General features: G+C 42.1%; 1 protein-coding gene across 1 annotated transcript in view; it reads left to right on the forward strand.

The window, feature by feature from the left end:
- LOC126272531 (zinc finger protein 358-like) overlaps positions 1 to 13,126 on the forward strand; it is a 126,000-nt gene extending 112,874 nt beyond the window's left edge. Inside the window, exon 6 of the mRNA XM_049975444.1 lies at positions 9,069 to 13,126. Within this exon, the coding sequence (XP_049831401.1) occupies positions 9,069 to 9,256 (188 nt within the window). The 3' untranslated portion in view covers positions 9,257 to 13,126. The remainder of the gene's footprint in view (positions 1 to 9,068) is intronic.
- Positions 13,127 to 13,894: the final 768 nt, after the last annotated feature.

Consider the following 13,894-nt stretch of genomic DNA (forward strand, 5'->3'; position numbering starts at 1 on the left):
AATGAGGATTGACACATTGTTGGATGAACCATTCGCAAAAGTGTACCCGTGGAGGCCAATCAACTGCCTGCACACGCTGTACATGGTACGGAAACAACTGGCTCTCCCGTAGCACTCTCAATACAGTGACGTGGTCAACGTTACCTTGTACAGCAGCAACTTCTCTGACGCTGACATTAGGATTATCGACAACTGCACGAAGAATTGCCTCGTCCATTGCAGGTGTCCTCGTCGTTCTAGGTCTTCTCCAGTCGCGAGTCATAGGCTGGAATGTTCCGTGCTCCCTAAGACGCCGATCAATTGCTTCGAACATCTTCCTGTCGGGACACCTTCGTTCTGGAAATCTGTCTCGATACAAACGTACCGCGCCAAGGCTATAGCCCCGTGCTAATCCATACATCAAATGGGCATCTGCCAACTCCGCATTTGTAAACATAGCACTGACTGCAAAACCACGTTCTTGATGAACACTAACCTGTTGATGCTACGTACTGATGTGCTTGATGCTAGTACTATAGAGCAATGAGTCGCATGTCAACACAAGCACCGAATTCAACATTACCTTCCTTCAATTGGGCCAACTGGCGGTGAATCGAGGAAGTATAGTACATACTGACGAAACTAAAATGAGCTCTAACATGGAAATTAAGTGTTTCTGGACACATGTCCACATAACATCTTTTCTTTAATTGTGTGTGAGGAATGTTTCCTGAAAGTTTGGCTGTACCTTTTTGTAACACCCTGTGTATTAGGAACAGTGTATTGATGCAGGGGCAACGGCCTTGCCACAGAGGATACAACGGTTCCCGTGAGATCACCGAAGTTAAGCAGTGTCGGGCGTGGCCGGCGCTTGGATGGGTGACCATCCAGCCGCCATGCGCTATTGCCGTTTCTCGGTGTGCACTCAGCCTCGTGATGCCAATTGAGGAGCTCCGGTCAAAGAAAACCACCATAACGACCGAGAGAGCGGTGTGCTGACCACACGCCCCTTCTATCCGCATCCTCACCTGATGATGATACGGCGGTCGGATGGCCCCGATGGGCCACTTGTGTCCTGAAGACGGAGTGCTTTTTTTTATTCATACAGGAAATATTATTTCACATTTGAAAACAATACTTCGCTATACTTTGGTACTTAATCGTGAATTATGATAGCGTATTAAATACTCGACACCATAGCCGAGATTATAGTGCACGCCTGTTCGGTGTCGCTTATGTCGGAGTTACGCCAGTTCGAGTCCTGATGATGGATGAAAATTTCACTGCCAGAGTTTGGCCGACAAGGGGAGGAAGAGGGGTAGTGTAAAGTTCCTGATGATCATTCTTAACTCCAGCGCCCTGTGTTAAAAACCAAACCGGTCTGGAGTGTCATGAAGTGTGGGCATGTGGCACTATTAATGGTGATACGTCCGTCGGCTGGGGATGTTAAGCTCGGCAGAAACCTAGTGTCTTTCGAGAGAAATAGTCAGAAGATCTGACCCTCCCCGTTATCTCATCATCATCATCATATAACATAAACATAACATTACATTAGTCGCGCATTCATTACACTCACATACAACATAACTTTCGCAAATCCGCAGGAAAAGGGGCAGAGGAAGAACACAGTTTCCTTTAGGCGGCTGAATCCTCCCCTTAGAATGGGATTTTCGAGCAACAATGCCACATGAAATTTATTTTAATTTACTACGTAGCCTACAAGGGAAACAGTTATCTTGCAAGCCACTGATGTTGCAAACGTTTTGACTATTAAGAACTACCGTTGCTTTCACATCACTTCTACTGAGTAGAATTCTTTGCTCAAGTTGTCGGTCTCCTAGTCCGCCTCATCCTCTAGTGCACACACACACACATACACACACAAACACACACACACACACACACACACACACACAGTTCTTTTATGTTTACTTTGCATTTACTTACTGTTTAGCATATACTCGTCTATTTTCAATTATCTTGCGTCAAAGACAATATATAGTCGGTGTTTGCACCTCACTGAACTAATTTTTGTTTTGTAAGTAAAAACCGCGTTTTTCTTGTTGCAATGTTTTTTTCCGATTTCTTTTTTCCAGGCGCGCTTCGCCTTTTTACTTTGAGGCATCTTCAACGGTATCTAAAATGATACATATTTGTTTTGATATGCGATATTTGTAGATTGCAAAATATTTCATGCTTGTTTCTACGGAAATAAGTGATTGTTGTTGTTGTGGTCTCCAGTACTGAGACGGGTTTGATGCAGCTCTCCATGCTGCTCTATCCTGTGCAAGCCTCTTCATCTCCCAGTACCCACTGCAACGTACATCCTTCTGAATCTGTTTAGTGTATTCATCTCTTGGTCTCCCTCTACGATTTTTACCCTCCACGCTGCCCTCCAATACTAAATTGGTGATCCCTTGATGCCTCAGAACATGTCCTACCAACCGATCCCTTCTTCTGGTCAACTTGTGCCACAAACTTCTCTTCTCCCCAATCCTATTCAATACTTCCTCATTAGTTATGTGATCTACCCATCTAATCTTCAGCATTCTTCTGTAGCACCACATTTCGAAAGCTTCTATTCTCTTTTGTCCAAACTATTTATCGTCCATGTTTCACTTCCATACATGGCTACACTCCATACAAATACTTTCAGAAACGACTCCCTGACACTTAAATCTATACTCGATGTTAACAAATTTTTCTTCTTCAGAAACGCTTTCCTTGCCATTGCCAGTCTACATTTTATATCCTCTCTACTTCGACCATCATTAGTTATTTTGCTCCCCAAATAGCAAAACTACTTTAGTACTTTAAGTGCCTCATTTCATAATCTAATACCCTCAACATCACCCGTCTTATTTCGACTACATTCCATTATCCTAGTTTTGCTTTTGTTGATGTTCATCTTATATCCTCGTTTCAAGACGCTATCCATTCCGTTCAACTGCTTTTTCAAGTCCTTTACTGCCTCTGACAGAATTACACTGTCAACGGCGAACCTCAAAGTTTTTATTTCTTCTCCATGGATTTTAATACCTACTCCGAATTTTTCTTTTGTTTCCTTCACTGCTTGCTCAATATACAGATTGAATAACACCGGGGAGAGGCTACAATCCTGTCTCACTCCCTTCCCAACCACTGTTTCCCTTTCATGTCCCTCGACTCTTATAACTGCCATCTGCTTTCTGTACAAATTGTAAATAGCCTTTCGCTCCCTATATTTTACCCCTGCCACCTTTAGAATTTGAAAGAGAGTATTCCAGTCAACATTGTCAAAAGCTTTCTGTAAGTCTACAAATGCTAGGAACGTAGGCTTGCCTTTCCTTAATCTAGCTTCTAAGATAAGTCGTAGGGTCAGTATTGCCTCACGTGTTCCAACATTTCTACGGAACCAAACTGATCTTCCCCGAGATCGGATTCTACTAGTTTTTCCATTCGTCTGCAAAGAAATCGCGTTAGTATTTTGCAGCTGTGACTTATTAAACTGATAGTTCGGTAATTTTCACATCTGTCAACACCTGCTTTCTTTGGGATTGGAATTATTATATTCTTCCTGAAGTCTGAGGGCATTTCGCCTGTCTCATACATCTTGCTCACCAGATGGTAGAGTTTTGTCAGGACTGACTCTCCCAAGGGCGTCAGTAGTTCCAATGGAATATTGTCTACTCCGGGGGCCTTGTTTCGACTCAGGTCTTTCAGTGCTCTGTCAAACTCTTCACGCAGCATCGTATCTCCCATTTCATCTTCATCTACATCCTCTTCCATTTCCATAATATTGTCCTCGAGTACATCGCTCTTGTATAGATCCTCTATATACTGTGATTACTTACTGTTATTCGAGTTTTGGCTGGCATCTGTGCTTCCTCTCATCTGGTCACATGCTACCATTTCACCTAAAAAACATAAGCACATAGGAAAGATCATAAAGCAAAAAACATTAGCTAGGACTTCAAATCAATTTTAGGTTAAATCTCTACAACTAGCGACAGACAAACAATAGTACTCCACTGCAATTAGCGCAAAGAACATGAAAGTTGTGAGAAAGAAAGTTCGTAATGTGAATATGTGCTTACGTTTCGTAAGTGAAACTACAGTGCGACCTAACTCAAATAGCACTTGTTTACGTAAAAAAAAAGAGACATGAGCAAATACCAAAACAAATCTGTATCATTCTAGATTCAACTGAAGACGAGTAAAACGGCGAAAAGCTGTTGGAAAAAAAAAAATACATTACAGCCAGAAAATGTGGTTGTTACTTACAATACTAATATTTCCGTCCTTGGTGCGCGTGGTGGCTACGCTAACAAACTTGTCACTAAGCTGACTAAACTGATTTTTTGGAACACCCACACTCTTGCGCTGTTGAAACTATGAGATCCTTTGTCGAAAAGCGAGAGTGCGGCAGTAGCTGACCCTCGAGTCCTGCCGGCGTCGTTGCCCTCGCGTAATCTCGGACAGGCAGCGAATCTGGTTTGGAACGCGCGATGCGGGTGGGTAATGAGGCGCGAGCGTAGGCGCCGACACCTGAGCGGGCGGCTTAGCTGAGCTGGCCTGGTTGGGCGCGGACCTTGAGGCTCGCACGGCGCGGCGCCCGCATGGCAGGGCGAGGGCAGCGGACAGACGGCCAGCTGCCGCGCCACCAGGGACCTCGACCTTACCACCTGCCGCCGCCGCCGCCGCCGCCGCCGCCACCGACGCAGCAACTGCAATCCCTGCCACTCCCTCACCGCACTCTCCCGGCTCACGGCTGCGCTTAGGTTGTCACAACACGATAGCTGATTTTCTTACACGATCATTACTGACTATTGTTGTTGTGGGTTGGGTTGGGTTGTTTGGGGGAAGAGACCAAACAGCGAAGTCATCGGTCTCATTAGATTAGGGAAGGACGGGGAAGGAAGTCGCCCGTGCCCTTTCAAAGGAACCATCCCAGTATTTGCCTGGAGCAATTTAGGGAAATCACGGAAAACCTAAATCAGGATGGCTGGACGCGGGATTGAACCGTCGTCCTCCCGAATGCGAGTCCAGTGTGCTAATCACTGCGCCACCTCGCTCGGTTGTTGTTGTGGTCTTCAGTCCGAAGGCTGATTCGATGTATCTGTTCACGCTAATCTATCATGCCCAGGCTTCTTCCTCTACAAATAACTACTACAACCTACATCCATTTGAACATGCTTTCTGCATTCACCTCTTCGTCTCTCTCCACAGGTTTTACCTTTCACAGTTTAGGAGACTACGGCATCCCTCAGCATTTAAGAAGGTAATTCATAGTCTGTACGCTGATAACAGCACCGAGACACGCGATGGTACAGCAACCAGAAGAATGACACAAGGAATCTACAAGGGTGTCCTTTATCGCCGCACAGCGTAACTTATGAACTCAAAGTAAATAAATAAAACTGAGGCGCCACGAGTAAATTATCCGAATGGGAAGAAAACGATAGATGTGGTGTACATCTTATGTAGAATAAAGTGTACCTACTAAGGTTTTCTGTTTTTTAGTTCAGAATTCACTTTTCTTGCAAAACCTCAAAAAGTGTTTGCAATTAAGTCCGCCATAATTTCTACATCTTAGTTTTATACAAACACACATATATTCTCTTGCGGCCTGTAAAAATTATGAATAATAGCGCCAATTGTGGAAACTACTTATAGACTTTTAGCCAGACTATTTCATACTTCTACATCATTCTCCACTATTCTATGAACCAATTATAAAAACTGTTGCACTATTTAATTTCTGTTTTACGCAGTTTGCGAAATGCTGGACTTTCAGTCTTGGAAGACAGAGTAGTGGAAGTCCCTCTCCCTCCCTCTAGCTTACTACGCAGCAAATGTACTTCCTTCCACACAGATGGTCTAAAGGCTAGCGCCTTTAGTAGCGCCCTCACTACACACCCTTATGACTTTTACTCTGCCGCCACAACCACCTCCTATACAGAGAGGGACTATCCACCAGTTTTTCATTTCCTAACAGTACATTAGTACCTATCAATCCTTAAACATGAATTTTGTAGGTGCCTTTTTATGAATCTTAAAATGTCAGTTTTGAACTTTACATTGTTGTTTTTGACACATCTTGGATTTAAAGTTTATTATTTTTCATAAACCTCGTCTCTGCTTACTTCATTTACGGGCGCTAATAGCCCGGACGTTTGATGCTATCAGACAGTAATCACCATCATCCTACGCATGAATTAATAATTAGCACCAACACCTTCTCTTACTTATGCTGAGCAATAAAAGTCTTGTCGGACCTCGTTTTGCCCTGCGTAGAGCAGCAAATCGGCATAATCGAGTCATTGTCCCCTGCAGGAACAATGAGCCACGCTGCCTCTACAGCAGCTGCCCATATTGCGAAAGTGTGGCTGGTGCAGTATTTTGTGCACGATCTACCTTCTGGATTATATCCCGTAAAAGTTCGATGGGACTCACGTTAGGCGATCTAACTGGACAAATAATTCGTTCGAACTCTCCAGAATGTTCTTCAGACCAATCGCGAACAATTCTGACCCGGTGACCTAGAGTATTGTCATCCATAAAAATTCCATCATTGTTTGGCAACATTAAGTTCATGAACGACTGCAAATGGTCTCGATGTAGCCGAACATAACCATTTCCAGTCAATCGTCGATTAATTTGGACCAAAGGACTCAGTACATTCCATATAGACACAGATCATATGGGGCCACCATCAGCCTGTACTGTGCTTTGTGGGAAACTATGGCTTTGTGGGGTGTGCTTCCCACTAGAAGCCTACCATCAGCTCTTACCAACAGAAATCGGAACTCATCACTATAGGCCACGGTTTATCAGTTGTCTATGGTCCAACGGATATGGTCACAAGGCCAGGAGAGGCGCTGCAGGCGTTGCTTTTAGCAAGGGCACTCGTGTCGGTCGCCTGCTGCCATAGCCCATTAAAGCCAAATTTCGTCCCACATTTATTTCTGAGGTTATTTCGGACAGTGTTGTTTGTCTGTTAGCACTGACAACGCAACTAAACGCCGCTGCTCTCGGTCGTTAAGTGATGGCCATTGGCCACTGATCTGTCCATGGTGAGGGGTAATGTCCGAAATTTGGTATTCTCGGCTCACTCTTTATACTGTGTGTGGATCACGAAATATTGGATTCCCTCAAGATTTTCGAATTGGAATGTCCCATGCGTCTAGCTTCAATACCCTTCTGCTGGAAGTTCCCGTCGTGAGGCCATAATCAGATCGGAAAGTTTTCACATGAATCACCTGAGTACAAATGACAGCTCCGCCAAGACCCTTCCTCAGTGTACGTGATTCTACTGCCATTTGTGTATGTACCTGTCGCTGTCCCATGACTTTTATCATCTCAGTGTACAGCACACACAAAAGTATTCGTCACTACTGTAAACAACGCAAAAAATATACATAATTTTGACAAGATGTTAATAATAAAACAGTAATATTAATGGCACAATATGTCAGTGTTACAAGTTCTGCGACACCTGGATAGCATGTGGAGACAATTTGTTACAGTGAAGAGCCAAAGAAATTGACACACTTGCCTCATATCGTGTAGGGCCCGGGCGAGCACGCAGAAGTGCCGCAATACGACGTGGCATGATCTCGACTAATGTCTGGAGTAATGATGCAGATTTCCGTGCACCGTGAATCCTGCAGGGCTGTCCATAAATCTGAAAGAGGGAGGGGAGAGGGGGGGGGGGGGTGAGTGAAAATCTTTTCTGAACAGCACGTTGCAAGGCATCCCAGATACGCTCAAAAATGTTCATGTCTGGGGATTCTGGTGTCCAGCAGATGTGTTTAAACTCATAAGAATGTTCCTGGAGCCACTCTGATGTGTGGGGTGTCGCACTGTCCTGCTGGAACTGTCGGACTGCGTAGGAATGCACAATGGACATGAATGGATACAGGTTACCGGACAGGATGCTTACGTACGTATCACGTGTCCGAATCGTCTCTAGACGTATCATGGGTCCCAAATTACTCCAACTACACACTGCCCACACCGTTATAGAGCCTCCACCATCTTGAACAGTCCCCTGCAGGGTACACGGACTCGTGAGGTTGTCTCCATACCAGTACACGTCCATCCGCTCAATACAATCTGAAACGAGACTCGTCTCACCAGGCAACATGTTTCCAGTCAACAACAGTCCAATGTCGGTGTTGACGGGCCCAGGTGAGGCATAAATCTTCGTTGCACTTCTGTCACGTTGAACGATTATCTTTAGTCGTCGCTGGTCTCGTTCTTGCAGGATCTCTTTCCGGCCGCAGCGATCTCGGAGATTTCACATTTTACCGGATACCTAATATTCACGGTCCACGTGCGAAATGATCGTACGGGAAAATCCCCTCTTCATCGGTACCTCGGAGATGCTGTGTCCAATCGTCCTTGCGCCTACTATTACACCAAACTCACTCAAGCCTTGATAACCTGCCATTGAAGCAGCAGTAACCAATCGAACAACTGCGCCGCTGGAGAATATATTAGGGCATCTAGGATTGCATGTCTGAGGATAGAAGTTCAAGCCATGCTGCTACGCCTTCAATAATAAAAATTGACATTAAAACAATAGCTTTTTGGTTGTGTTGATTTTTCTTCTTTTAAATGACTTAAAAAGACATTGGCTGGATAATTTTTTATTTTTTTTATTTTTTATTTTTTTTCCATTTGCTCACACTTTCACACGATATATACATTGTACTCAGTCATACATATCACAGTTAACACATTCTCACACTCATTCATTCACAATTTTTTTTATAAAATAATAAAACAAATAAATAATAGATAAATAAACTGCGCCAGACGCTTGTTGTCTTTTATAGGCGTTGCCGACCGCAGCGCCGTGTTCTGCCTTTTTACATATCTCTGTATTTGATTACGCATGCGTGTACCAGTTTATTTGGCGCTTCAGTCTATATTCAAATTTCACTCTTTCCTGCAAATCAGATATCCGGCTGCCCAGCAACTTCTCGAGGTGGCTGCCATGTCCTCGAGTTCTGTTACTTGCACTTTCCTGCTTTCTCTGCGCTGCCGACTGAAGAAGCCCCGCCAGTGTTCTTTCTCACGGTGCTCGCCCGCCTCTGTTGCAGGGGAGAAGCCGCACAAGTGCGTCGTGTGCGGCAAGGCGTTCAGCCAATCGTCGAACCTCATCACGCACATGCGCAAGCACACCGGCTACAAGCCCTTCTCGTGTGGCCTGTGCGAGAAGGCGTTCCAGCGCAAGGTCGACCTCCGCCGGCACCGCGAGAGCCAGCACCCCAGCGCCCCGCTCACGTGAGGCCGCCGCGGCTGCCAGCCCCAGCTCCAGCTTTCGGTGCTGTCCTCGGTCACACGGTCAAGTGCACATCTCTTATCGAAGAGAATGGAGCTCACCTTCCAAAATTTGAGCCTACACCGATAACAATTCAGAGGTGAACACATCCGTGACAGACGGCTCTGTCACATCGGAGACATCATGTGATAATGCACAAGCTGACTATCACACCAAATAATTGTGTTGCAAGAGCTGTACAGGCAACTGGTGCAAACAAGGAGAAGACATTTTGTGGTGTAGCCATCATGAGTGACAACAGTGGGCATTTCCTTTCCTTTAATTTCATATTACCAGAACTAGTCTGTAAAGGCAATTAATTTTGTGTTATATGTTTCTGAGCTTTTGCTCTTGAAATGTTTGGTCTGTGTCAGAATTGTTGAACACTCGTCACTATCAGTGTATGTGCTACAGAAATGTTAAGCTAAGAAGTGGTCGTCATTCGAGCCACACATGTCAGGCATTGAGTCAGACTTCCCGTCGGGCTTTTAGTCACCGGAAATATGCGACATAATACGTTGAAGACTTAATAAATTTATAATATCAGGTTTAGAGAGTATGTCACTACACAAGGGAACGACGTTATACAGAGCGAGTCGTGAATGAGGAAAGATATTGCATGGACAGCATTCTGCTAAGAACAACAGGGCAGATTCTTATTTTTGTTTCTCCTAGAGTTACTGTTAATAAGAAAGAAAAAAGTTAACCACGTAAGAATATACTTCACACCATAGAGATAAGAACAAATTATTTTCTCACGATGTGTCACATCACGCACCGAGGTTCCGATCGGTATCATCCAACGTTAGGAAGATGCGGGGAAAAAAACTCGTTACGTCGTACAGTGCAATCAAACATGTGAGAACCTGTGAGCCACGCGTTGCTAGCAGTGGCAATAGCTATTGTCTCGTGTCACGTGAAGTTTGAGCTGTAAACGGAAAGAGCGGCAGACTGCACTACAATCAAGTGTTAAAAAAAATTAAAAATTAAAAAAATATCCCATCTTATGTCGTATGTTGGGAAGCATTATCATTTAACGACATAGGAGCACTGGGAAACACTTTGCTGTTAACAGCTCAATGTGCGACTGAGTACGGAATATTTTTCTTCGCTTCTGACGAACTCTGTGTAGTGCTGATCGTGACGATGATGTTACAGAACATACGTCATTAGAGTTAAACTACAAGTTCATGGGAACAAATCTTTCTGAATGTTCTCGATTCCGTTGAGAATGGGGTGCTGGATCTGCAACTGAAAAGTCTTGAAATGTGAAAATGTCTTTCTTTACAGCAGTTACTGCTTTTGCTGTTTTCTTAGTGGAGAAACTTTTTTTTTCAATTTAAATTGCATACGCTGCTGTATATGTTCACTAAAACCGAAAGAGTACGCTGAAAAATCAACCACAGATAAGCTTCAGAGACACATACATTGGGATACTGGGCGAATCATCTGCTCCTATAACGCAGATTCAGCGTGATTTACCCTACTCTAATAAAATTGTCCAGGCTGTAAACAAATTCTAATACAAAGATAGCAGCACAGCTTCACACACATTGTATTATGTCTCTCTAATATTCGAGCTGCAGTTACTTTTTCTTTTTTTCATGTAACTGTCATAAAAAAGAAATTTCTAGCCATTCAAGGAAAAAACTAAATTTATCACTTTGCCAACTTTCATCTTTTCAGCAACTGTGTAAATAATATTGAAATATTAAGTCCAACAATGCAGTCTCACACGGTACAGAGTTCCACCTCTAAAATACCCCAAAAACAACACTGTGGGCATTAAAAGAATACTGGCCATCTACAACGTCATTCTGTATTGAGATGATTTGTTTACGTAATTTATACATCAATTATCAACGTAAAATTGATGTTTCATCAAAACAGCATTACATTACAGTAAGCGAAAACATTTTATGGCACAATCTTTTCTACGTGGAGACAGTAACTCTACAACAACCTGACACTCAGGTTTATTTTGTACAAATATAACCATTTTCAGACATTCCTTCATTGGGTCAATGGATATTTATTCTTGTACTGATTTTCATTAAATCCATATAGAACAAAATTAACATGTAAACCACGATAAACGTAGAACAACTCATAAAATTAAAACTATATACGTAACGATAGAATCTAAGTCAAAATGACAAGAAGTTCTCTGAACTGGTTGTAGGTTAATAAAATAATGTTCTTCCAACATATAAAACTAGCAGCAGGTATCTCAAAAATAATTTATGGGCTCCGAGAAATAAGCACGGACGTGAACACTACTACTAAACAATGTTATTCACTGAAATGAAAGTACGACCTCAACAATAATACTACTTAGGGATGGTTGGTAAATAGTTCGGTGAAGAAAGAGGAAAAATCGCCAAAGATGTCTCTTGTTGCTGTCTCTTTCATAGTTAGCTGAAAGAGTCGGTTGTTTTTGTGGCCTTATTCTATACTGCAACTCAACCCAAAGATTTTTTGATGTTTTATACTTAATTAGGTTAGATTCATCGTTTGTGATGATCGCATCCGTCCACTGTACGACTTCCGTCCTGTAAAAAAAAAAGTGTAAACAATACCAAAGTATCTGGGCCACTCTATTGGGACCAAAAATAAAAATATGCGACGTTGATTAGTGTAGGCATAGCTTCTTAAAGCGTTGTAGCCGGATATCATTCAGCTGAAGCAATAACATAGCATAAAAATACTATTCTAAAATATATTTCGTATGTTTCCCCTCAGATCAGAATAGTCATTCGATGTACACGCAATCATTTTAATATTGTGTGTCTTTTAGAACACTGAAGCAGTTGCTCATTCCAAGAATTGTTCTTTATTGTTCCAATTACATACATTTTATTTGTATGCGTTATGTTGATTTTCTAATTCGACGACTGACAATGTATCTTCGTCATAGTTTGCTAGTTTGGGTCCTATATAATTTGACTACTATATAGGAATGTTATAAAAGAAAGAGGTTGATGAAAGTTACTAACTGGTGGGCTTTGTACTTCAACGTGGTGCTCTTAGGAAGGCAGTTTGTCAGAGTGAAATATCCTTCCTAATTCTAGTCTTTAAATTGTGAATTGTTGATCAACGCAAAAGTGCTTAGTCATAACGACGTTAAACATTTAAAATGTTTGAAATGGTTGCCTGGCCGAACTGCTATGTGCTGCCAGGTTTATAAATCATGTATACGATGCCCGCAAAACAATTATTCTATCTGGGAATGACATACCCAAGTTGACTCTCTTCTTTGTCTTTACTGAGCGAGTGCAAAATATATTTTATGTAAAAAGCGTTTTGTTCGAATAATGTACAGATGCACTGTATATAATACTACACAAGCACTTTTAATTGTAGGATGAGTACCTTCAGCATACCTCTGATATAGGATTCGGGCTGAAGTTCCCATCTCGCTTGAAGATTTGCAGTTCTGATTGAATACTACACAAGCGTGATGGGAATTTCGGGCACTTCCATAGCTCAGCGTTTAAACACAGGTTGCAGCAATACAGATGCCCTACGGCAATCGCAATTTGTCTTTTGTCATAAACAAAACCTGTCTCATGACTAATGTACCGTCCTACAAAAAAAATTTACCATGTTCTTATGTTTAAGGAATACCAAGTCATTGCTAAGACTTTCATAACAGCTAGCAACCAAAGAATCTTTGTATTTAGTTGTGGCATTCGGATTTACTTGTTTTTGGAAATTTTTTTGTGTACAGTAGAATTTTTATTCATCATTCCTTACAAAATGAAGTACAGCGACTACTGATAATGTTTGCATATCTCTTATACAAGTTGTGATCAATAAAATTCCTATTTACAATAACTGTGTTCTTCAGTAGAAGATTTTTTTCTCCTTTTCCTCGTTGCCCCTTCCCTCCTTCTGTCCCACCACAACCAAACCCACAATCTTGGAAGAAAAGGAAAATGAAAATCATCATAATAAGAGAACATGTTTGTACTCAGTGAATTACTGCAGCTAATGCTACAGAACTATAAGGATTCCTTCTTACAGGCGTCAATCAACGAAGCTTATTTAAAAGTGTTTGCTCACGATGCATTAGCTTAAGATAAACATAGTCTAGCACTAGTCATTTCCATGTTTGCTTATTACGTAATGGTATATAGCTCAGCACAGTTTATGTAAATCAGAAACAAATGTGCAAACAGTGGTATTGCGGACAAACTAAAGTTCACAGTTTATGCAGAATGTGACTAACACCAGACATCGTTCCCATTGATCACTTATATCGGTGTTACTTGTAGAGAGGTATCATCGTTGAATTACTGTTAGGAAATTCTGAAGTCCTTGAATGTAAGCAACACTTCATGTAGAAGTTCTCGTACCTACAAAAGAGAAAAGCCAGAAGGATTCACTTGTAATATAAGTTGTGTTCAATTATATCGATAAAATACAATATGCTGTGAAATGTGACATGAATTGGAACAAAAGGGAAACGTCAGCCGTACAAAATCGTACAAACATACAGACACAATAAAACAGAATATAGAACTATATTCACAGAATCAAAAAGCGCATTCAGTACGCTTTTGACCAACAGGAATTTCTAATCTGACTAACTCTTCAAAGGAA

The sequence above is a fragment of the Schistocerca gregaria genome, chromosome 5 (genome assembly GCF_023897955.1).
Source record: "Schistocerca gregaria isolate iqSchGreg1 chromosome 5, iqSchGreg1.2, whole genome shotgun sequence".
Taxonomy (NCBI): domain Eukaryota; kingdom Metazoa; phylum Arthropoda; class Insecta; order Orthoptera; family Acrididae; genus Schistocerca; species Schistocerca gregaria.